The 17,466-nt window shown below is 37.1% G+C and overlaps 2 protein-coding genes across 5 annotated transcripts in view; both read left to right on the plus strand.

Moving 5' to 3' along the window:
• Positions 1-10,106, plus strand: part of fam184ab (family with sequence similarity 184 member Ab) — a 204,670-nt gene extending 194,564 nt beyond the window's left edge. For 3 of the 4 annotated variants that reach the window (XM_088089446.1, XM_042503815.2, XM_088089447.1), the window contains 2 exons: positions 1,623-1,879; positions 9,124-10,106. In XM_088089446.1, coding sequence (XP_087945572.1) covers positions 1,623-1,879; positions 9,124-9,205 — 339 coding nt within the window. In that variant the 3' untranslated portion in view covers positions 9,206-10,106. The remainder of the gene's footprint in view (positions 1-1,622; positions 1,880-9,123) is intronic. The other variant, XM_088089448.1, reaches the window with a different exon arrangement.
• A 1,469-nt stretch (positions 10,107-11,575) lies between these two features.
• ptrhd1 (peptidyl-tRNA hydrolase domain containing 1) lies at positions 11,576-12,987 on the plus strand. Its single transcript, XM_042503513.2, has 2 exons — positions 11,576-11,849; positions 12,595-12,987. The coding sequence occupies exons 1-2, from the start codon at positions 11,640-11,642 to the stop codon at positions 12,763-12,765; spliced, it is 381 nt and encodes a 126-aa protein (XP_042359447.1). The 5' UTR covers positions 11,576-11,639; the 3' UTR covers positions 12,766-12,987.
• Positions 12,988-17,466: the final 4,479 nt, after the last annotated feature.

Here is a 17,466-nt window from a genome sequence, read left to right on the forward strand (position 1 = left end):
TACCTGAAGTGACAAGAACCGTTTTTGGGAAAAATGTATTTGGCACATACTTTGAGTTTTCAGTTTAGCCTATGTCCATTCACTAACATGGAGGGGCGGGCCTTAGGACCTATACTGCAGTTAAGCCACCAGGGGGCGATGGAGATTGAATAGCCCCACTTTGGTGGAGCTGTCATGTTGTCCATCTTAATATGCAGTCTTTGGTGTTAACAGATTGGAGCAGCCACATTGTCTGTGTGAGCAGCACTGCTTAGGCACATCTACAGAAATCTCTGAGTCTTGCAGATTAGATTACCGCAGAAATCGTGCGGCTTTCAGCTAAAATAGACAGTGAACATGGAGTTTTTATTGCTATACTGACTTTACACGTCCTTTCACTTCAGTTTCGATGTCTACACAGACATGAAGAAAAACATATACACCTGTTTTACTCAACCTTTCCTGTCTCTGTTTCAAAGTAAAAGCTTGATTCACCAATATTGTTTGGCAGGCCACATAAAGTTTATTTTGACGGACAAACGGTGGGCCATCTAATATCAGTCGCTGGGCTATGATAGGATGCTGGCCTGACTTTGGACATGCCTCTTTTACAGCAAATTGCGGATGGTAAAAGGGCAATGGGAAATTGGAAAACAGTCAATTTTAACAACTTTATCCTTTTATAGTGCAAACAAAGTCACCAAGGACAATGAAAGAGGAAAGGAAACAACACCATAAACAGAAAATGTGGTGTTTTTTCAGCACCACTGGTATGAAATGGAGGCTAACAGTCGTACCTACCAAGGTCTCATTTATTTCCAGCAATTAATCCAAGTTGTCGCAGTTTAAAAAGTGATCCAAAATTCAACACACTGTGAAAATAAAACACAAGATTTGTATATTTCTGCTTGTTGAAATGGAAATGAACTGAATCTTTTGACATGAAATGACCAAATTGTTCCTAAATTTTGTGCTCGTGTAGGATCCCATCACTCATAGTAAGAAGCAGTTTGAGAAAATACATTTTCAGGGCCTTTGAAGCTCCCAGTGCTCCTGTAAAACACGATATGTCATTCCCCACAGTATGTCTGAGTCGAATGGACCCCGCTGCATGATCAGTATATAACTGTTGACACCATCTCTCGGGTTCTATAACTTCCAGTGTTTTTGTTCTTGTTACATGTGTTTCTTCCCACATATTTGAATATGTGTTGTGTGTTCACCGTGTGTGTGTGCGAGTTTTCCACCCAATTCGATTGTTCTTCCCTCCTGACTTTTTTCTCCAGCTCTCCTTTGCTTTCCAAGCCATTTTGTTAGTGTGAGATGTTTCCTGCTTTGACACATCTCTCTTCATCTGAACTTCCATTCTGCACAGAGCGACTGCTGCTTTAAGACTGAGTGATGCCAGTCTTCAGATTTATCCATTCACTCGATCAGCATTTAAATAGGATCGAGTTAGCAAGCTGCTCTTTTCCTGCCTCTCACTGGATGGACTGTTACGACCTCCAGGGCTCTCCCTGTACTCCATTTCCCTCCTTTTTCCCCTCCATTTCTTCTTATCTTTTATTATTATTTTGTTTCAAACTTCCCTTTTGCTCCTTTTTTGACCCCCATGCCCCTCCTTTTCTTTTTTTTCTGTGTAGCAAAAGAAAAAGAATGAGAAAACAGCAGCCAGCAGATTCAGCAGCTCTCCTAATGTCAGGGCTCTGGAGGCAGCAGGTATGGGCGTGGGTGTGGTGGGCTCAGGCAGTGGGCAGCCCCCACAGCCCCCACCCCCGCCCCCAGCCCAGCCCAGCCGTCTAGAGCCCATCCCCAACTCCCCCCTCCACCACCTTGAACTCAACTCCAACAAACCTCTTCCCCCGCCGACCCCTCCCACCGAACCCAAGAAATTCATGAGGTGAGACCTTTTCAGCCCCGATGGGCAGCAGCTGGTCAATCCACGCATCAATCATCCAATCACAGACCTCAGTTTAATTGAAAACTCCTGCTGGTTTAAGAGGTTAAAGCACTTTTAATGAGTTGACTCATAGCTCAGAGTCAAACCTTGAATGTAGAAACTGTATTTTAGGCCATTTGTTCTCTCACAATAGCCTTAAATTAAAGAAAAACCCGCCAGAACTGTCTGTTGTTTCTGGCTTTGAAAAAGAAACAGTGGCACAAAAACTGATGTTTTACATTTTCATTCCTTCCTGCCAAGTCTGGCCTTTTCATAAACCATAAGGAGCATGAAGTCATTGTCATCACGAGCAGCAGAGTATAAACTAGACACTTTTAAACGCTCCATGTCGTATAAAATTAAGCTCCCTTAGTTATTGTAGCTTCCCCTGTCAGTTTACAATGATTTCAAAATCGTAGTCATTTTTGATTGATTTTTGCCACAATAGACAAAAGCAGCTTCAATTTTGTCAGCTTAAATGATAAATGTCATTAGCAGAGGTTATTAACTGTTGTTAGTTAGCTAAATAAACAAAAATTAGTTCCATGAATTGGTCCAAAATGTCATCTTTGGCTGATTTTATAGTTTATCCAGTTTTGGTTTAAAATAAAATTGGTGAAGGGGTCCTAAATGTGCACTTGATGGTCACATGATATTGTGCTAAAAGACTGAGAGCTAACACTTGCGAGGCAAAAGTGTAAATAAGAAACAAATTTCACATAAATAATAATAAAATAAATTTATAATAAATAAATTTCAATTTTTATGTTATAAGAAAAGGAACTTTTTGGACAAAGCGTGTTTGATAAATGATACACTTTCTCAGGTAACAACATTAGCAAACTTCCCCAAATCTGCTACAGATTAGTGAAGAGTCGCTAATGTTAGCCTAAATGAACAGGGTTTTTTAATGTATCTAGTAATTCCACAAAATAATGTAATTTGAAATGCCTTGGCCTTGGCAGTAACACTGCTATTACTGTAGGTTGTAAGCTAGTTAGCCAGACATGCTAACATTTACATCTTATGGACCAGCAGATAAACAAACTATTTAATGCATTATTTTTATTCTATGTTTTTTTTATTCTATTTTTGGTTTTGGAAAGGGTAAAAAAAAAAGAAACCAGCATCCAAAGTCTTTATATACAGAGTATTACTCAAATTACTTAAACTGTTTTACTTTTTCTAAACTATGATTGGACAATTGTGATTAAAAACAGACACAACTGCATGTTCCTGCAGCGCATTTGAACTGAGAGACATCAGCAGCATCACACATGTTTTAATACAAGTGATGAACATTTAAAAAGTAACATTATAACTGAACATTAACACAAGAGTCCCAACTGAAGCTTCAAAGAATGGCCTTGGAATGCAAAAGGGGCATGTTTTTATTTTTTGTCCTCTCCACGTGTCCGTTAGTGTAACCATGTTAACCGTGTGCATGCTGACAGGTTTCCCTTTTCTGTTTAGGAAGTTATAAAACTTGCTGTTAATATCTGTTGTGGCTTTTTGTTGTGCATTGTGTCATTTTGTGACTCTTCATCCTCTCATCGTCATCTAAATTTCAGCATGTTGCACACGCTGCACTTTTTTCTCCTCAACTCGAAATGGGATTTTGTACAAAGGACACAAAAACTATTTTGTTACGTGAGTTTCTAATGAAGTAGATATTGTCTTTTGCTATCATGGACTGTCCCCTCTGTGTGTGGTGGTGTTTTATTTTGAAAACGGCTTTACTTCTCAACTCTGTGGTGCAATAAATGCTTCTCTTGTTTCTTGATGATGGCTGTGATTGGTCGCTGGTGTGAACTAATATGATGATGAATTATGTAACATGCTTTTCTACATGAATACATGCAGTCTGTGTATCGCATGCCAAGAAACGTGTTTTTGGGCACTGGTATTTAGGTTTACAGCATGTGTGAGTGAGTGTGTGTGCGTGTGTGAGTAAGCATGTTTTGGTCATTTTTAATCTTGATGCATGTTTTAGCTGCTGTTCATGCAAAGAATGAGATGTGGTGGCTGCTTTGCAAAAGCTTTGGGACAAACCTGTTATTATGGGAAGGCAGGAGCACCAGCAGCGCACACACACACACACACACACACAAACACACACACAAGAGAGCCAAGCAATGACAGTATGAGGTCAGATATTATAGATCTGCTTTGAAATGTTTTCAGACTCTATTAAATGATTCGTCTCTGCGCTCCCTGCACACTCTTTGTTTTTGACAAACATTTGTAGTTGGACTGATCTCTCGGCCCCGACTGCAACACTGAGCAGTAATTTGTATATCAGACCCCTTTAAATCAATGGGCCCTCTAAATATTTATATATTTAAGAGAACTTTAACTATACAACGAACCTCATCTAAATTGACTTTATCATTAATCCGACCAGGAATATTTGAGTGGTTTCAGAATACTAAATAGTGAGCCAAATTAGTATTTAGAATAGTGAACGTGTTTCAAACCAATGCTTTAACAAAGCTCAAGCAATAGATTTAAAGAATTGATCTCATATTACCTCCTCTTATTGTGCTCTTTTGGCATTAGCAATGATAAATATGATAGAAAACATGTTAACTTAGTGTGCACAAGTCCAGGTAGTCATTTGTATTTTTGCCTGGGACATACACAGATATCCATGTTTTTATATTGTTAAAAGGAACAAAAAACCAAAAAACATGTTTAGGGAACTATGAGTAATGATCTTTTTTGTCTCAGTTGGTTAGAAGAACATATCTTCTGTGTGTGTGTGTGTGTGTGTGTGTGTGTGTGTGTGTGTGTGTGTGTGTGTGTGTGTGTGTGTGTGTGTGTGCGTGCGTGCGTGCGTGCGTGCGTGCGTGCGTGCGTGTGTGTGTCAGTGTTATACCATAGGCAACAAGAGTGTGTCAGTGTTATACTGTAGGGAACAAGAGAGTGCAGATGTTATACCATAAGGAACAGAAGAGTGTCAGTGTTATGCCATAGGGAACGAGAGTACCAGCACTACATCGGGAACGAGAGAGTGCCAGTGTAGGGAACTGTAGGGAACAAGAAAGTGCAGGTGTTACACTGTAGGGAACAAGAGCATGTCTGTGTTAAACCACAGGGATCAAGTGAGTGCAAGTGTTAAACTCTAGGGAACAAAAGAGTGTCAGTCCTTTACTGTAGTGAACAAGAGAGTGCAGGTGTTACACCTTGGGGAACAACAGAGAGTCAGTGTTACACTGTTGGGAACAAGAGAGCGTTAGTGTAATATCATAGGGAACGAGAAAGTAACTGTGCTACACTGCAGGGAAAGAGAGAGTTAGTGTTGCACCGTAGGGAACCGTAGCCATCATGTCATGGGGCAGACAGCCTATTGGTGGTATTGAAGAATAAGGACCGCACCAGCATCTGACCAACCTTTGTGACATTTGCAGGCTGTTTAATTTGTTGCAGCTCAGCAGTCAATTAGCTACGTAACCCGCACACTGACATCAACAATGCACCTGTCCCTGGTGGATGTTTGTCTGGTCGCTCATTCAGCAAGCTCAGATGCAGATTAGATGCTCAGATTAGACATGTGTTCATGTTTGTAAGGTATATAAGGAGGAGACATGTCAGCAAAGCCAGTGTGGGTTGTTAGTTAAGTGACTTTTGTGTTGTGCAGCACGCTGACGTCTCGGCCAGTGTGACAGTCTCTTCTGCTTGCGATAGAACAGTGACGTCACTGCTTGCACTCCAAGATTCGATTGGCTGTATTTAAATAAGGTCTCCATCTCTGCAGACAAATACCAGAACACTGTTCTTTTGAATTAAACTAAAGGGGACCATAATCATTTCTTCCATTTGGCTTCAGATCTTTTCCTCATAGGAGAACACAGAACTGATGATTAATGCTGAATAGTAATTGCAGATAATATGGCAATCATTCATATTTGCACATGAATTACATACTAGGTGACATGTTGCTCCTTCATTGATCCTGCTGGGACTGTTGGGCCAGACAAACATTGGTAATGATAAGAATGTAACCTTTTGAATGCTTGGCTTCACCTTTCAAAGGCAGACCTTTAGGATATCATTACATCACATCATCACCTCCTCTCTTCTCTCCTTTCTTCATCTCTCTTATCTTCTTGTTTCCTCCTCTAATACTGATTCATCATCTCATCCTTTGTCAGTCTCTTTTCATGCCTCTTTACATCTCTATCACATGTTGTTTCCTGTATCCCTCAACTAAACATCAATATATATCTGCTTGTACTTTAATTCACTTTCTCGTTGCCCATCATCATAATCTTCAGTTTCTATAGCTACATCAATCGATATCCAAAAATCCTTTGATGACATCAATATTTTTTATTAGCACACTACTTACTCATTAATCGCACAGAGTAAATAGCACATTGTTTTCTTCATATCTCAACTTAAAGGTCCCATATTGTAAAAATCTAATTTTCATGTCTTTTTTATTATAAAGCACTATCAGCATTTTGATATCAGCAAATATCAAAAATGTTTAATACATAGAGAAATGCACACAGTCTGTATTTCATAAACTGTGCCTGTAAATGAGCCGTCTTCTGTGAATTTGTGATGTCAGAAGTACACTATGTAAAGGTAAAAGGTGTTGCTACAGTGATGTTTCAGTCATTTCTCAGATTCAGTGACAGTGCAGAGACACAGAGAGAGCAGATGTGGAAGACTCGGACACACTGACCAATCAGAGCAGACTGGGCTTTTTCAGGAGCGGGGCTTCAGGAGACAGGGTGAAATGGAGCGTTTCAGAGGGGGTGAATACAGGTATATTCAGGCAGAGTGGATGGGAAAAATCATTAGTTTATATAACATTGAAGCACGTAAACATATTCTGGTAGAAATCCAACATACAAGTATGAACCTGAAAATTAGCACAATATGGGACCTTTAATATCTTCCCATATCAGTAGCACACATGTTCAAATCCATTAGGATATAATGACTGATTCTTTTTTAAAAGATATGAACACCTTTGTCATGTTGCTGTTGTCATGACTCAACCTCCCCTCATGGATCAATAAGGTTTCATCTTATGTGCTCAGATATTCAAATTTGACCACTTCCTGTTGTGTTTGATAGCATGAAGTTGGTGGTATTAAATACATAAAGATATGATAATGGAGGAAGATTTTACCAATTCTACTTCACAGTGAGTATAAAGCTATGGTGGCAAATGGATTAGAATGGATGGAAATTATTGTATATATATCAAGATTAATCCTTTATGGATTTAAAACAAAATCCTCAGAGTCTGAATTGTGACCACGTGCAGTATAAACATGATTTATTGTGCTGCATAAGTACAAGAGGAGCCTTTTGGGAAGTAATTGATGCCTTCAAGCCTAGAAAACAACAAAACAAATGACCCACCCCCACCCCCAAAATTTAAATATTACCCTGGGGTTATGGGACTGTTTGTTTAGGAAGAAGCCAATTAAGAAAGCAGAAGAAGCTCCAATAGGTGTTTGTTTTGATAGATGCAGACACTCAGCCTAATTAGTCCAAACTTTGGAGAACAACATGTTTTCCCCCCAAGGACATAAGTCAGGAAGTAGCAACACCTTCATCTGGTCGTACAGATACCACCAATGATTGACGTTTTCCTGTGAAAAACAAAATACTTAAAATAGTTCATGAAGTTTGATCGAGGTTGTGCCGTCAGATACTGTGCATTTTAACACCCGTACTACAAGACTATTTAGTATGCCAGAAAAAGATTTAGTATGTCCCAAAACATATTATGCCAAATGCAGTATGTCAAAAATACCAGGACGTAAGAATACCAATATGCAAGCCAGCATGCTCTTCTGGCTAATCTGACCCACAATCCTCTGCACAGCAAAAGATAAATCACATCCACTGAGCTGCAGACAGTTAACAGCTCGCTGACAGCTGACAGAAGCCACAATGACAGATGACAGCGCGTTAAAGTGACTGATGACCAGCATGAAGAGCAATAATAGCATATTAATTAATATGAACAAAATAATCATAAAGATCACGAAAACAAAGGACAGTACTATTAACAATGGCAGAGAAATGTTGTGAATATAAAATGTGAGAATCTACAGTGTATGTAGTTATAACTAAAAAAGTTTAAAGAACATATATTGCAAAGTAACAAAGCAGAGCTCTTCTGGTTGATCTCTGTCTCTGGCCAACCAGGCAAATGGTGTTTTACTTTATCTTCAGAAAAAACAACTAAAAATCACTCATTGCTGAAAGACGTTCCTTGTGAGTCATACTATAATGTACAACGTTATTAGATTATTATTACTCATGCATTCATGTAAGATTTTAGTGCATTTAAAACTATTTTTGTATAAAATTAATGTTTATTAGTTTAGAAAACAATACAAAGTAGTGTTACTAACTGCATATTTTATCAGAATAATTACTATAAGTGCATACTGCATGCAGTTTGTATCTAATTCATAGTAAGGACACGACACGTCTCTCAGCTCTACTCTGCTGTGGCTACCTGGATTTTAAGAATGCCTTTGCTGCCACCTTGTGGACAGAAGAGTGCATTGCATCCTAATTTAAACTTTTTTTTTGATTATTGGACATTTGAGGTGCAGCAATATGTGGCCAGGCTATATCAAATCTAACACTTAATTGGTGTTGTACAAAATTGCAGTTCAGTTCTGTGTTTAAATCACATTGATTCAGTGGGAAAGCTACACTTTTAGTAGAAAGCGATGAGATCCAGGTAAGGACTGTAGTTGGTAACAATAAGGCAAGGCAAGTTTATTTATATAACACATTTCAGCAATAAGGCTTTTCAAAGAGCTCTATATAAAACATCCAATGCACTGAGACATATTGCAAAAGGAACCACTATAAAAAGGCATTTAAATGCATTTGCAACCAAAAAGATCTAGAGAATGAAAACTGAAAGCAAGTTGAAAAGTACAAGGACAGGCATAAAATACAAGTTAGAGCGTAGTGTAAGAATGAATAAATATTTAATTTAATAAAAGATAGGCAAAGAGAAAAGTCTTCAGCCTTGATTAGAAAAGTAGAACACTGAATTGTGCCTTAAATGAAAAAATCCAACCTAAATTTTATGGTAAAAAATAATCCAGCCATGCTCCTATCATTCAGTCAGCTGTAACACTGTGCTGAGTCAACCTCTGGCTTCTTCCCTGACTGATCTGTTTCTTTATTTATTTTTGTTCACCGTCCTGAAGCCCTCCTGAAACGAAGGACTCCACCATCGACTCCCCGGACGCCCAGCGCCAGGAGTGGTTCGCTCAATACTTCTCCTTTTGATTGACCACAAACCTGCAAACACAAGGATTCAGCATGTCAACCAAACTTTAAAAGAAAATTAAGCAAAAACACAGAAAAAAAAGAGAAAAAATCTTAAAACTATTTGTTCTTTATTGTCATTGATTGGTTCGGGGATCAATTCACTTTAAGTTCAGCCAACTGAGACTGTAATTATTGGTTTGAGAATTAATTCTCAATGAGAACTCGATGTCATTCACTTTGATAAAAATGTAATGATTATCCACTTCCTGTTGTTGACTGAGGTGCAACTGAATTGAGGCCGAACCCTGACCGTCAAATGTCATCACTCTGATCTGATTTGATTGTTTGATTATCTCTGATTGTTTCACTGTGGACGAGTTTCTCTGTTAGTACAGTGACAATGATCATCCGTATGTTTGATGTTTATTTTATTTCTTTACTTCCTGACTTATTTTGCAAATTCTTGGAACTAGAAAAAAATGAGTGGTGCATTATCATGCTGCTAATTGCCATTGTTGGACTACAGTAAGAAATATATATCTAAAGAAATATACGGTAGGTTATTGTGCTCTCTCTGTACGTGGGCCCACTGCATACAGCATCTTAGACTAGGAGCGCTGATCTAAGACCAGTTTGCCTCCTCATTTATGGTGACATTGTACATGGACCTGATCCTAGATCAGTTACACTGCTCTGATATGCTCCATGAATACAGGCTCTGATTTTAGGACGGCACCATCATGGCAAGTTTGTTACAGCTGCATAGAAGTTTCAGCAGATTTTGGTAGAATATTAAAACCTGTTTGTATGGTTGTCTGTCTCAACACAGATATAATGATGTCTCACCAATTTTAAAAACAAAAATAGCATATTTTATATTTATATTATAATGTGTATGCTTAATAAATAATTATTGTGACATTTACTGCTTTGTTTGTCATTTATTTGAGTGAATCAGTGGTTTTGCTTCATTTTATGTCACAGAAAAAAAGCGGTTTTAGCTTAGAATTTTATTTGTATTATATCTGATAGATAATTTACTGTGACCTCCATGTCGTCCACATTAACATCACTTTCCTAAAAACCCTGCTGTATGAAATTTTGACCTCATTGTATAAAATGACCTATGGTGACTTCTAGGATAATCACAGTCTCATGAAACTTTACAATCACAAACTAAAAAACTTTGAGCATTCAGAGGTTGGTTGGCTTTCCATAAAATGTCTTCTGAGGGAAATATAAAGTCCATCATTCCCTGGATAAGGACAGAAACTTGTTTTTCCCCACTGAAAAGGTGCTAAAAAGATTCCCATCAGGTGAAAAAAAAAGACAAAAAACAGTTGAAGTGTTAAACTTGCAATAAATAGTGTGTTTGATTCTTTAAAAAGACACTTTTTTTTAAATCAATTGACGTATCAAATAAAATACAAAATGATTTCCATATAGGCAAATTATTTCTTTTAAAAAATTTTTTTTTTTTTACATTTTGTCAAAAAGGCCCATACACACATCAGTTTAAAAAAAAAATCCCAGAATTTTCTGGCTATCATTTCATGGTTCAGGCTTTTCAGTGTTTTGACATGCACAGTTATGTATGAAAGTCCATTGATGGCAAATATAAATATATTACAGTTTATACATTTTACTTTTTATTGTACATTTTATTGCTGTCTTTCTGTCTTCGATTCTAGTTAGATGATTTTCTATTTTAGTCATATTTGTATGAGCATTATTTGAGGGATCCTCAGAACTAAGATTATCGTCGCTTCACTGCTGTGTGTATGACAATAAAGAGCTTGAAGTGACTGAGTGACGACAAGTTTAGGTTTTAATTGCACATTTGATGCAGAACAAGTTGAAAATGTTCAATGTGTGGTCAGTTTCAATTCCTTTTTCAACTATTTGCTCATTGAGAATGTGAGAGAGTGATCACCAACAGGCTGCAGTTAAAGTATTTTAGACGAATATTTTTTAAAAAATGATAAAACAGAGAGAGACGAGTCTGATGTTAGATAGGTGAAACAAGGCTGCAATGGAAAAATGGCTAGGGAGAAAAAAATATAATAATGTTGTAACATGTAAGTATTCTCCTCACTTTAAGCACTGTTTATCCAGGTCATTTCTGTTTTTATTTATTAAATTTTCACGTAATTTTCTTTTGACACAACTTTTTACAATTTTTTTCTAATTTTGGGGTAATTTCATCTTTATCTGCTAATTGCCTTCTTCACATGTTTTTGAAAGAAATCAAGCCAATTTGCTTGGGCTTCAAAGGGTTAAAAGCAGGTAAAAGATGTTCCTTCGCTTTGCAGCGTAAGTAGACAGGCTGCAGTTTTACAGGTAACCGGCAGAGTGCAGTCGCGTTATAAAATGGTTTAATAATAAACTACACATCGGCTGAACCGGAAAAAAAACAAACCCTGAATCGGTTCCTGTCCGGGCTGGAGAAAAAATGGCGGCTACGGGAGCCGGGTCTCCCAGCCGGTTGGTCCAGTATGTTGTCGTCCGGTCGGATCTGGTTCACAAGCTGTCCTGGCCCCTGGGGGCCGTCATAACTCAGGCCTGTCACGCTGCTACCGCCGCCATCCACCTTCACTACGGGGACCCGGACACACAGCAGTACCTGGCCGAGCTGGACTCCATGCACAAAGTGGTCCTGGGGGTGAGTCACACCAAACACCATTCAAATATTTAGTATTTTAATCATAACAGCGGTTGGACCGGTTATCTTAATATAGGTATTACAAATTAAAAGTTGTCCCCTTAAGTTGTTTTATTCGGCAACTGCAGCTTCCTTTTAAGTTTCATATATCACCGTTTTTTTCCGAGCTACCCTCCTTAATATAATGTAGCTAACTTGGCTAACACGTGCGAAAACATGGCAAGAACTGAATGTGAGGCCTTTTTAAAAGCTTGGTTTTTACTAATAAAACATCTCTTTGATGTGCTAGCAAGGTGCCGAATTTTGAAGTAATGTCTTAACAACAAAATAATGTATTGAATTGTTTTCTAGTTCGTATGAGTGTGTGCTAATGAGCAAAGAAATTATAAAATGATGGAATTTCGAATGGAATATGGTATCTTCTTTTATGGTGTTTCTAAAGGCGAGATTTTTGTGAGTAATGTCAGAGCAGCTCAATAATAATTAATCTCTAAGGGGTTCTTATTAAAAATGTAGATTCAGATAGATTATTTGTTTATGTAGATTTACTGTTACATTTAGGGGTCTTAATTTCAAACAATGTGTTTTGGACAGATTTGCAGGTCAGTACTGAATCCATTACAAATTTGTATTTTCTCACTTGAAGCACTGGAATGAAATGTCAAGTCATTGGGGTCTGTGGCTCTTGGGTATTTTTTTAACACCCTGGCCTACTGTAAGTGTCATGTGTTGTTGTTTTCTCCAGGCTCCGGACGAGGCCGCCCTCTCTGGTCTGGCGGAGACTTTGACACAGGCTGGTGTGGCCCACAAGCTTTGGATCGAACAACCAGAGAACATCCCCACCTGCTTGGCTCTGAAGCCGTGTCCTAAAGAGACTGTGCAGCAACTGATGCGCAAGTTCAAACTCTTCAAATGACCGTGCTGGAAAACACCATCCAGCTGTGCACTACGATGCATGTCAGTATATAATTTTATCTTCACAAGGCGAACACCTGAGAGTTGTGCTCTTCTTCTCAGTGCATGCAAGCGCCTGCAATGTCTGAGATTAAAATCGGTAAATATGAAATTCTTTTCTGGATTCATTTGCTCAGGTGAAAAGTTGAAAAATATAATATTTTATATTTACATAACAAAATTTTTTTTTTAAAAAAAGAAGGCACTTGATTTTTCTTCTTGCAACAACTCAGTATTTCATTTATAAATACATTTTTAAAAAAGGACTGTGTGTTCTTGATGACACCAGCTCCTGGTATTACAGTTTTTATGTTTGACTTACGGTCACAAAATAATTAATTTTCTCTAACGTAATCTGTGTTCAATTCATTTAGGAAATAAATCGTCCCATTCTAACACAGTTTTAATTGAAATCTATATAATCAACTTGCTGATCCTCAATTTCAGGATGGAAAAAAAATATCTGTTGAGTCATGTTATGTTTCATTTTGAATGTAGATTTACAGTTTATTGTTTTCTTTCCATCTCTTATCCTGTTGCTCAAAATCATATTTCTACAGTACTCTTCCTAAACACTGTCTGCAAAAGTCTTAACACAGATTTCGTTCTTCCCGTGAAATTTCATGAAAGTGAGCAGTAATACATTAACCCTATCACTCATTGTTGTCCAAAAGAAGTGCACAAAAATAAGGTGAGAGTACCAAACTTGACCTGTTAAATTAGGAATATTCTAAGAAATACAGTTTCAACATGGTATTCTTAAAGAGCAGAGCTGTGTTCGTAAGTGTATTACTCCATGTTTATACACTATGTTACTGCACAGTAATCTATATACATCACGTGACATAAATTGTTATAAATGCAAATTTATTTAGCATCAAGTCCATATCAGGAACTCAAACATAACTCTGGAATACAGGCACTACTAATTTGTGTTAAATTGTATCTGACATTTATGACACGATCATTTTATGTCTAAATTATCATGATCATTTGACTCTAGCTGCATTGAGAAATAAAAAGAAAAGAAAAGGAAATTATTTGAAGGAGAGGAAGAGTGTTTCAGAGGACATTTTAGCTACTTGTTTTGATAAAATTGACTGTAAATAGCAGGAGAACTACGTTCGGCTTTGTTCAGGAGTACTTCTCCTCACGATGAAAATGGAAATCCCACCAGCTAATAATGAAATATTTTGTTTTGAATCAGAGAGTCGTCTTTATCTGATTGTAGCTCAATGATTTATGTGTTTGGAAACAGAAGCCATTGACTCCAGGCGACTGACGTAATAGGGATCTAACCATCACGCCCTCGGCCGCCGTTCACATGGAGGCGTTTCAAGACAGAAAAGCTTTCAAATTTCCGTCACTGGTCGTGAATTATTTTTCTGCTGGTCTATAAACAGCAGTTGCAGTCCATAAAAGAAGCTGTGAAAAAAAAGGTGGAATGACTGTTGGCCTTTTCAGGCATAAAATTGGTGGTTCAACTATTTTTACACTGCCAAAAACATGACTAATCATAACTGAATAAAGTGGTTGTTACAGGCCAGTGGTCAGACCAGTCCCGAGTCCTACGCAAGTCACCAAATGTAAAGCCATTTTAACAACAGAGAAGCCTAATATTATATTAAATTCACAAAAATAATCAATGCTTTTAAAAATTTGCATTTAACAAATTAGTTAAAGCTGGAAGAGGCTCACTTTATCTAAGTATTAACTTGCTAATAATGTTAATATTAACTTTAACGTACGGTTCAACTTTAAATGTTGAATAAAACAGGAAGTTGTTGGGTTTCCATCTGTCATTTTTGACCTGCACATTTTGCAAACTGCAATTCCATTTTTGGTGACCACAGCGTAGTTGTTGTACACTAATGAAATTAATGTTGGCATAATTGTTTCAAACTGACACTCAGTAACATAAGTTTGCTCTTCACTGCTCTCTCCTGCACATTGATCGGATGCTGTTGAACTGGTTTAAAAAAAGTGGGGAATTGAGCCAAACTCAGCACAGAGGTTATATCTGACAGTTTACAAAATAACACATCAAAAGCCTTTGTTGGGTGCATTATTCTGCAACACTGTGTTTCCGTAAGGTTTCTTTTTTTTAACGCTTTTCACCAGGTTTGTATGAGCTACCCTTCCTCATTGATTTAGCTAATTTGGCCAACACATGCGAAAAGAATAAGAACCAGAGGGGAGGCGATTTTAAAAGATATTGATTGGATGCTGTGGGATTGGTTAAAAAAAGAGAAAAAGAAAAAGGGAAATGAAGAGTCAAGTGAGGAGCGTTAATGTAAGTTGATTCAGGAAATAAACATTTTTGTGGCACACTTTCTAATTACCTTTTTTAATTATCTTTAAGTATTTTTATTTCAAAAGTCTGTGAGAAGTCATGAGTGTTTAAGTCCAAGTGGTGGAACAAGTTTTTATTTATTTATTGTCAAATCAAGTCTAAATTCACCAAAATGTGTGTGGTGACTGAAATCCACACTCTATACACACTTTTGTTAACCTTTTCCATAGTCCCACACAGCTTTCCATTTCACCTCATTTTCTCTGGGGCCTGGCTTAGTGGCATAAACATTAGATGCAACAGAAAGTGACTTCCCATGTTGTAATGATCTGCGTTTGTTGGGGAAAAAAGAGATTTATTGTAGGATGAAAAGTACCATTCAATATAAACCAATGTGCAAAAGGCAAAAGCTTTCAATAGTGTCCGTGTATTAATGATTCAGATGAAAGACAGTCACCACTCGCCCGCCGAGGCACAGGCAGATGATCGTCCATCTGATTAAATACAGCAGCTGATTTGTTCTCAGAACTGCTCATCTGCTCTCTCCATACAGTCTGGCAGTTCCTGGTATTGTTGTCACCTCTGACTTTCTGCATAAAAGGGTAACAAAATATATATATATGTAATTTAAACACACTCATCTTTGGAATTCTTGATGGCAACCTTTTGGAAAATATAAGTAAGTATATAATTTATCTGTGTTTACTTATCTTTGTGTAAATGTGATGCTATAATCCCTGTAAATATGCACTAATACTATGCACTATTATACAGTATAAATATAAAGTATAATATAAATATGATACTGTAGTTATATTGACCTGAACAGCAGAGGTGTGGGCTCAAGTCATATGACTTGGACTAGAGTCAGACTCAAGTCACAGATTTAATGATTTCAGATTAAACTTGACACATTAAATCAAACAGACCTGCAATGCATTGCTTTAAGTAATACATTAAATTGTTTGCACCTCTGTAAAAAAAAAAAACAGCACACATTTCTTTGCAGTCTTGTTAACATATATATATTAATTCCTCTTATATCCTGTCTTTTCATGCAACTACTGATTTTTATTTTTGTTTTATTTTACCCTTTTTTTTAAACTTGCACTTCTGTAAATCTTTATATCTAGGTTCTATTTTCACATTACTTGTGTTATTTTAATACTATTATTATATTTAGGTAAACATATTGTCATTGCATTGATGGAGGGAGCCTGTGGCCCAAGATTTTCAAAAGCACCAACTGCTCTTCTAATTTTTGTTCATTCCACAATAAATTAAGCCTTTGAAACCTGAGCATCCTAAAACTAAATAACCACCTAATTAGCAAGAAATTGTAAAAAAGTACAAGAAAATTACCTGAAAAATATTTTTTTTAAGGAAAAAAAACAAAAGGGTAATTATAATTATGAAAATATAGTTTTCTCCAAGATTTTCCCCTAGACATTTTCCCCACCTTTAAAAAAAATAATTTTCTAAACCTACTAATTTCCTGCAATTTGTGGAACATTTCTTACCAAGTTGCTCATTGTCTTTTTTCCCCCATTTTTTTTAAAGGAATTGAACCTAGTCGCTCAGGATTCAAAGGTTTAAACACTTGTAAAAGGCAACTGAAACAGCACAAGAAAAGTGGCATTGATCCTGGTTTCAAAGGGTTAAACTAATCGTTAAAGCTCTTAAGTGGAGCAACCAGTGAAAATTTCTACAATCACAAACACAAGTTAAGTAACACAGATACTCTCAGAAAGGACCTGTTGCTCCTCTGCTGCTCTGTTTTGCACACGATTTATATTTGGATATAAAAAAAACTACACATAACAAATGTGGTTCGTGATTCCCTGCATACATTTTCTGTCTGGGTGCATTTATATCGACATTACAGCAGAATTTCTTCACACTATAGCTTCCCCCTCTTTTCACTGTCATTGCTGTACGATAAGTGGCTGTATATGTGGTAAGTAATTTGTCTTAATAGCTATTTTCACTTCTCCCAAAGGCTTTTTAGTTCTGATTTTTAAATGATTGTTTTACTGAGAAGATATTTTTCGAGTTTGCTCCCTTGACTGACAAGTTATCTCAGCCATTGCATTTAAAAATACCTGGGAAAAAAAGCCAACTGGCAGCAAGTTAGTTAAAGTTTGCATTTGCATATTATGAATAAGACGGCTGCCACTCACATAGTAAATGTGGGCAGTTACCTAAAATAAGCCTGAATACCATGTGTGACTCATCTTCAACACCACCCTTTTCAGGCATGCTTTAATGAGGTGCTTACCAACAATTATTACATTTTGAAAAGGAAATAAACAATATCAAATCACAGTTCCCATGGATCCAAATGCCCTCTCTAATGAGTCATAACCTCCA

This window comes from Plectropomus leopardus, chromosome 16 (assembly GCF_026936395.1).
Source record: "Plectropomus leopardus strain MGB_pleo_1.0 chromosome 16, ASM2693639v1, whole genome shotgun sequence".
NCBI classification, from domain to species: Eukaryota; Metazoa; Chordata; class Actinopteri; order Perciformes; family Serranidae; genus Plectropomus; species Plectropomus leopardus.

Excerpts from the sequence above, each read along its gene's own strand:
- ptrhd1 (XM_042503513.2), top strand. The coding sequence starts at position 11,640 with ATGGCGGCTACGGGAGCCGGGTCTCCCAGCCGGTTGGTCCAGTATGTT. Across the intron at positions 11,850-12,594 it reads TGCACAAAGTGGTCCTGGGG|GCTCCGGACGAGGCCGCCCT; the intron begins GTGAGTCACACC and ends TGTTTTCTCCAG.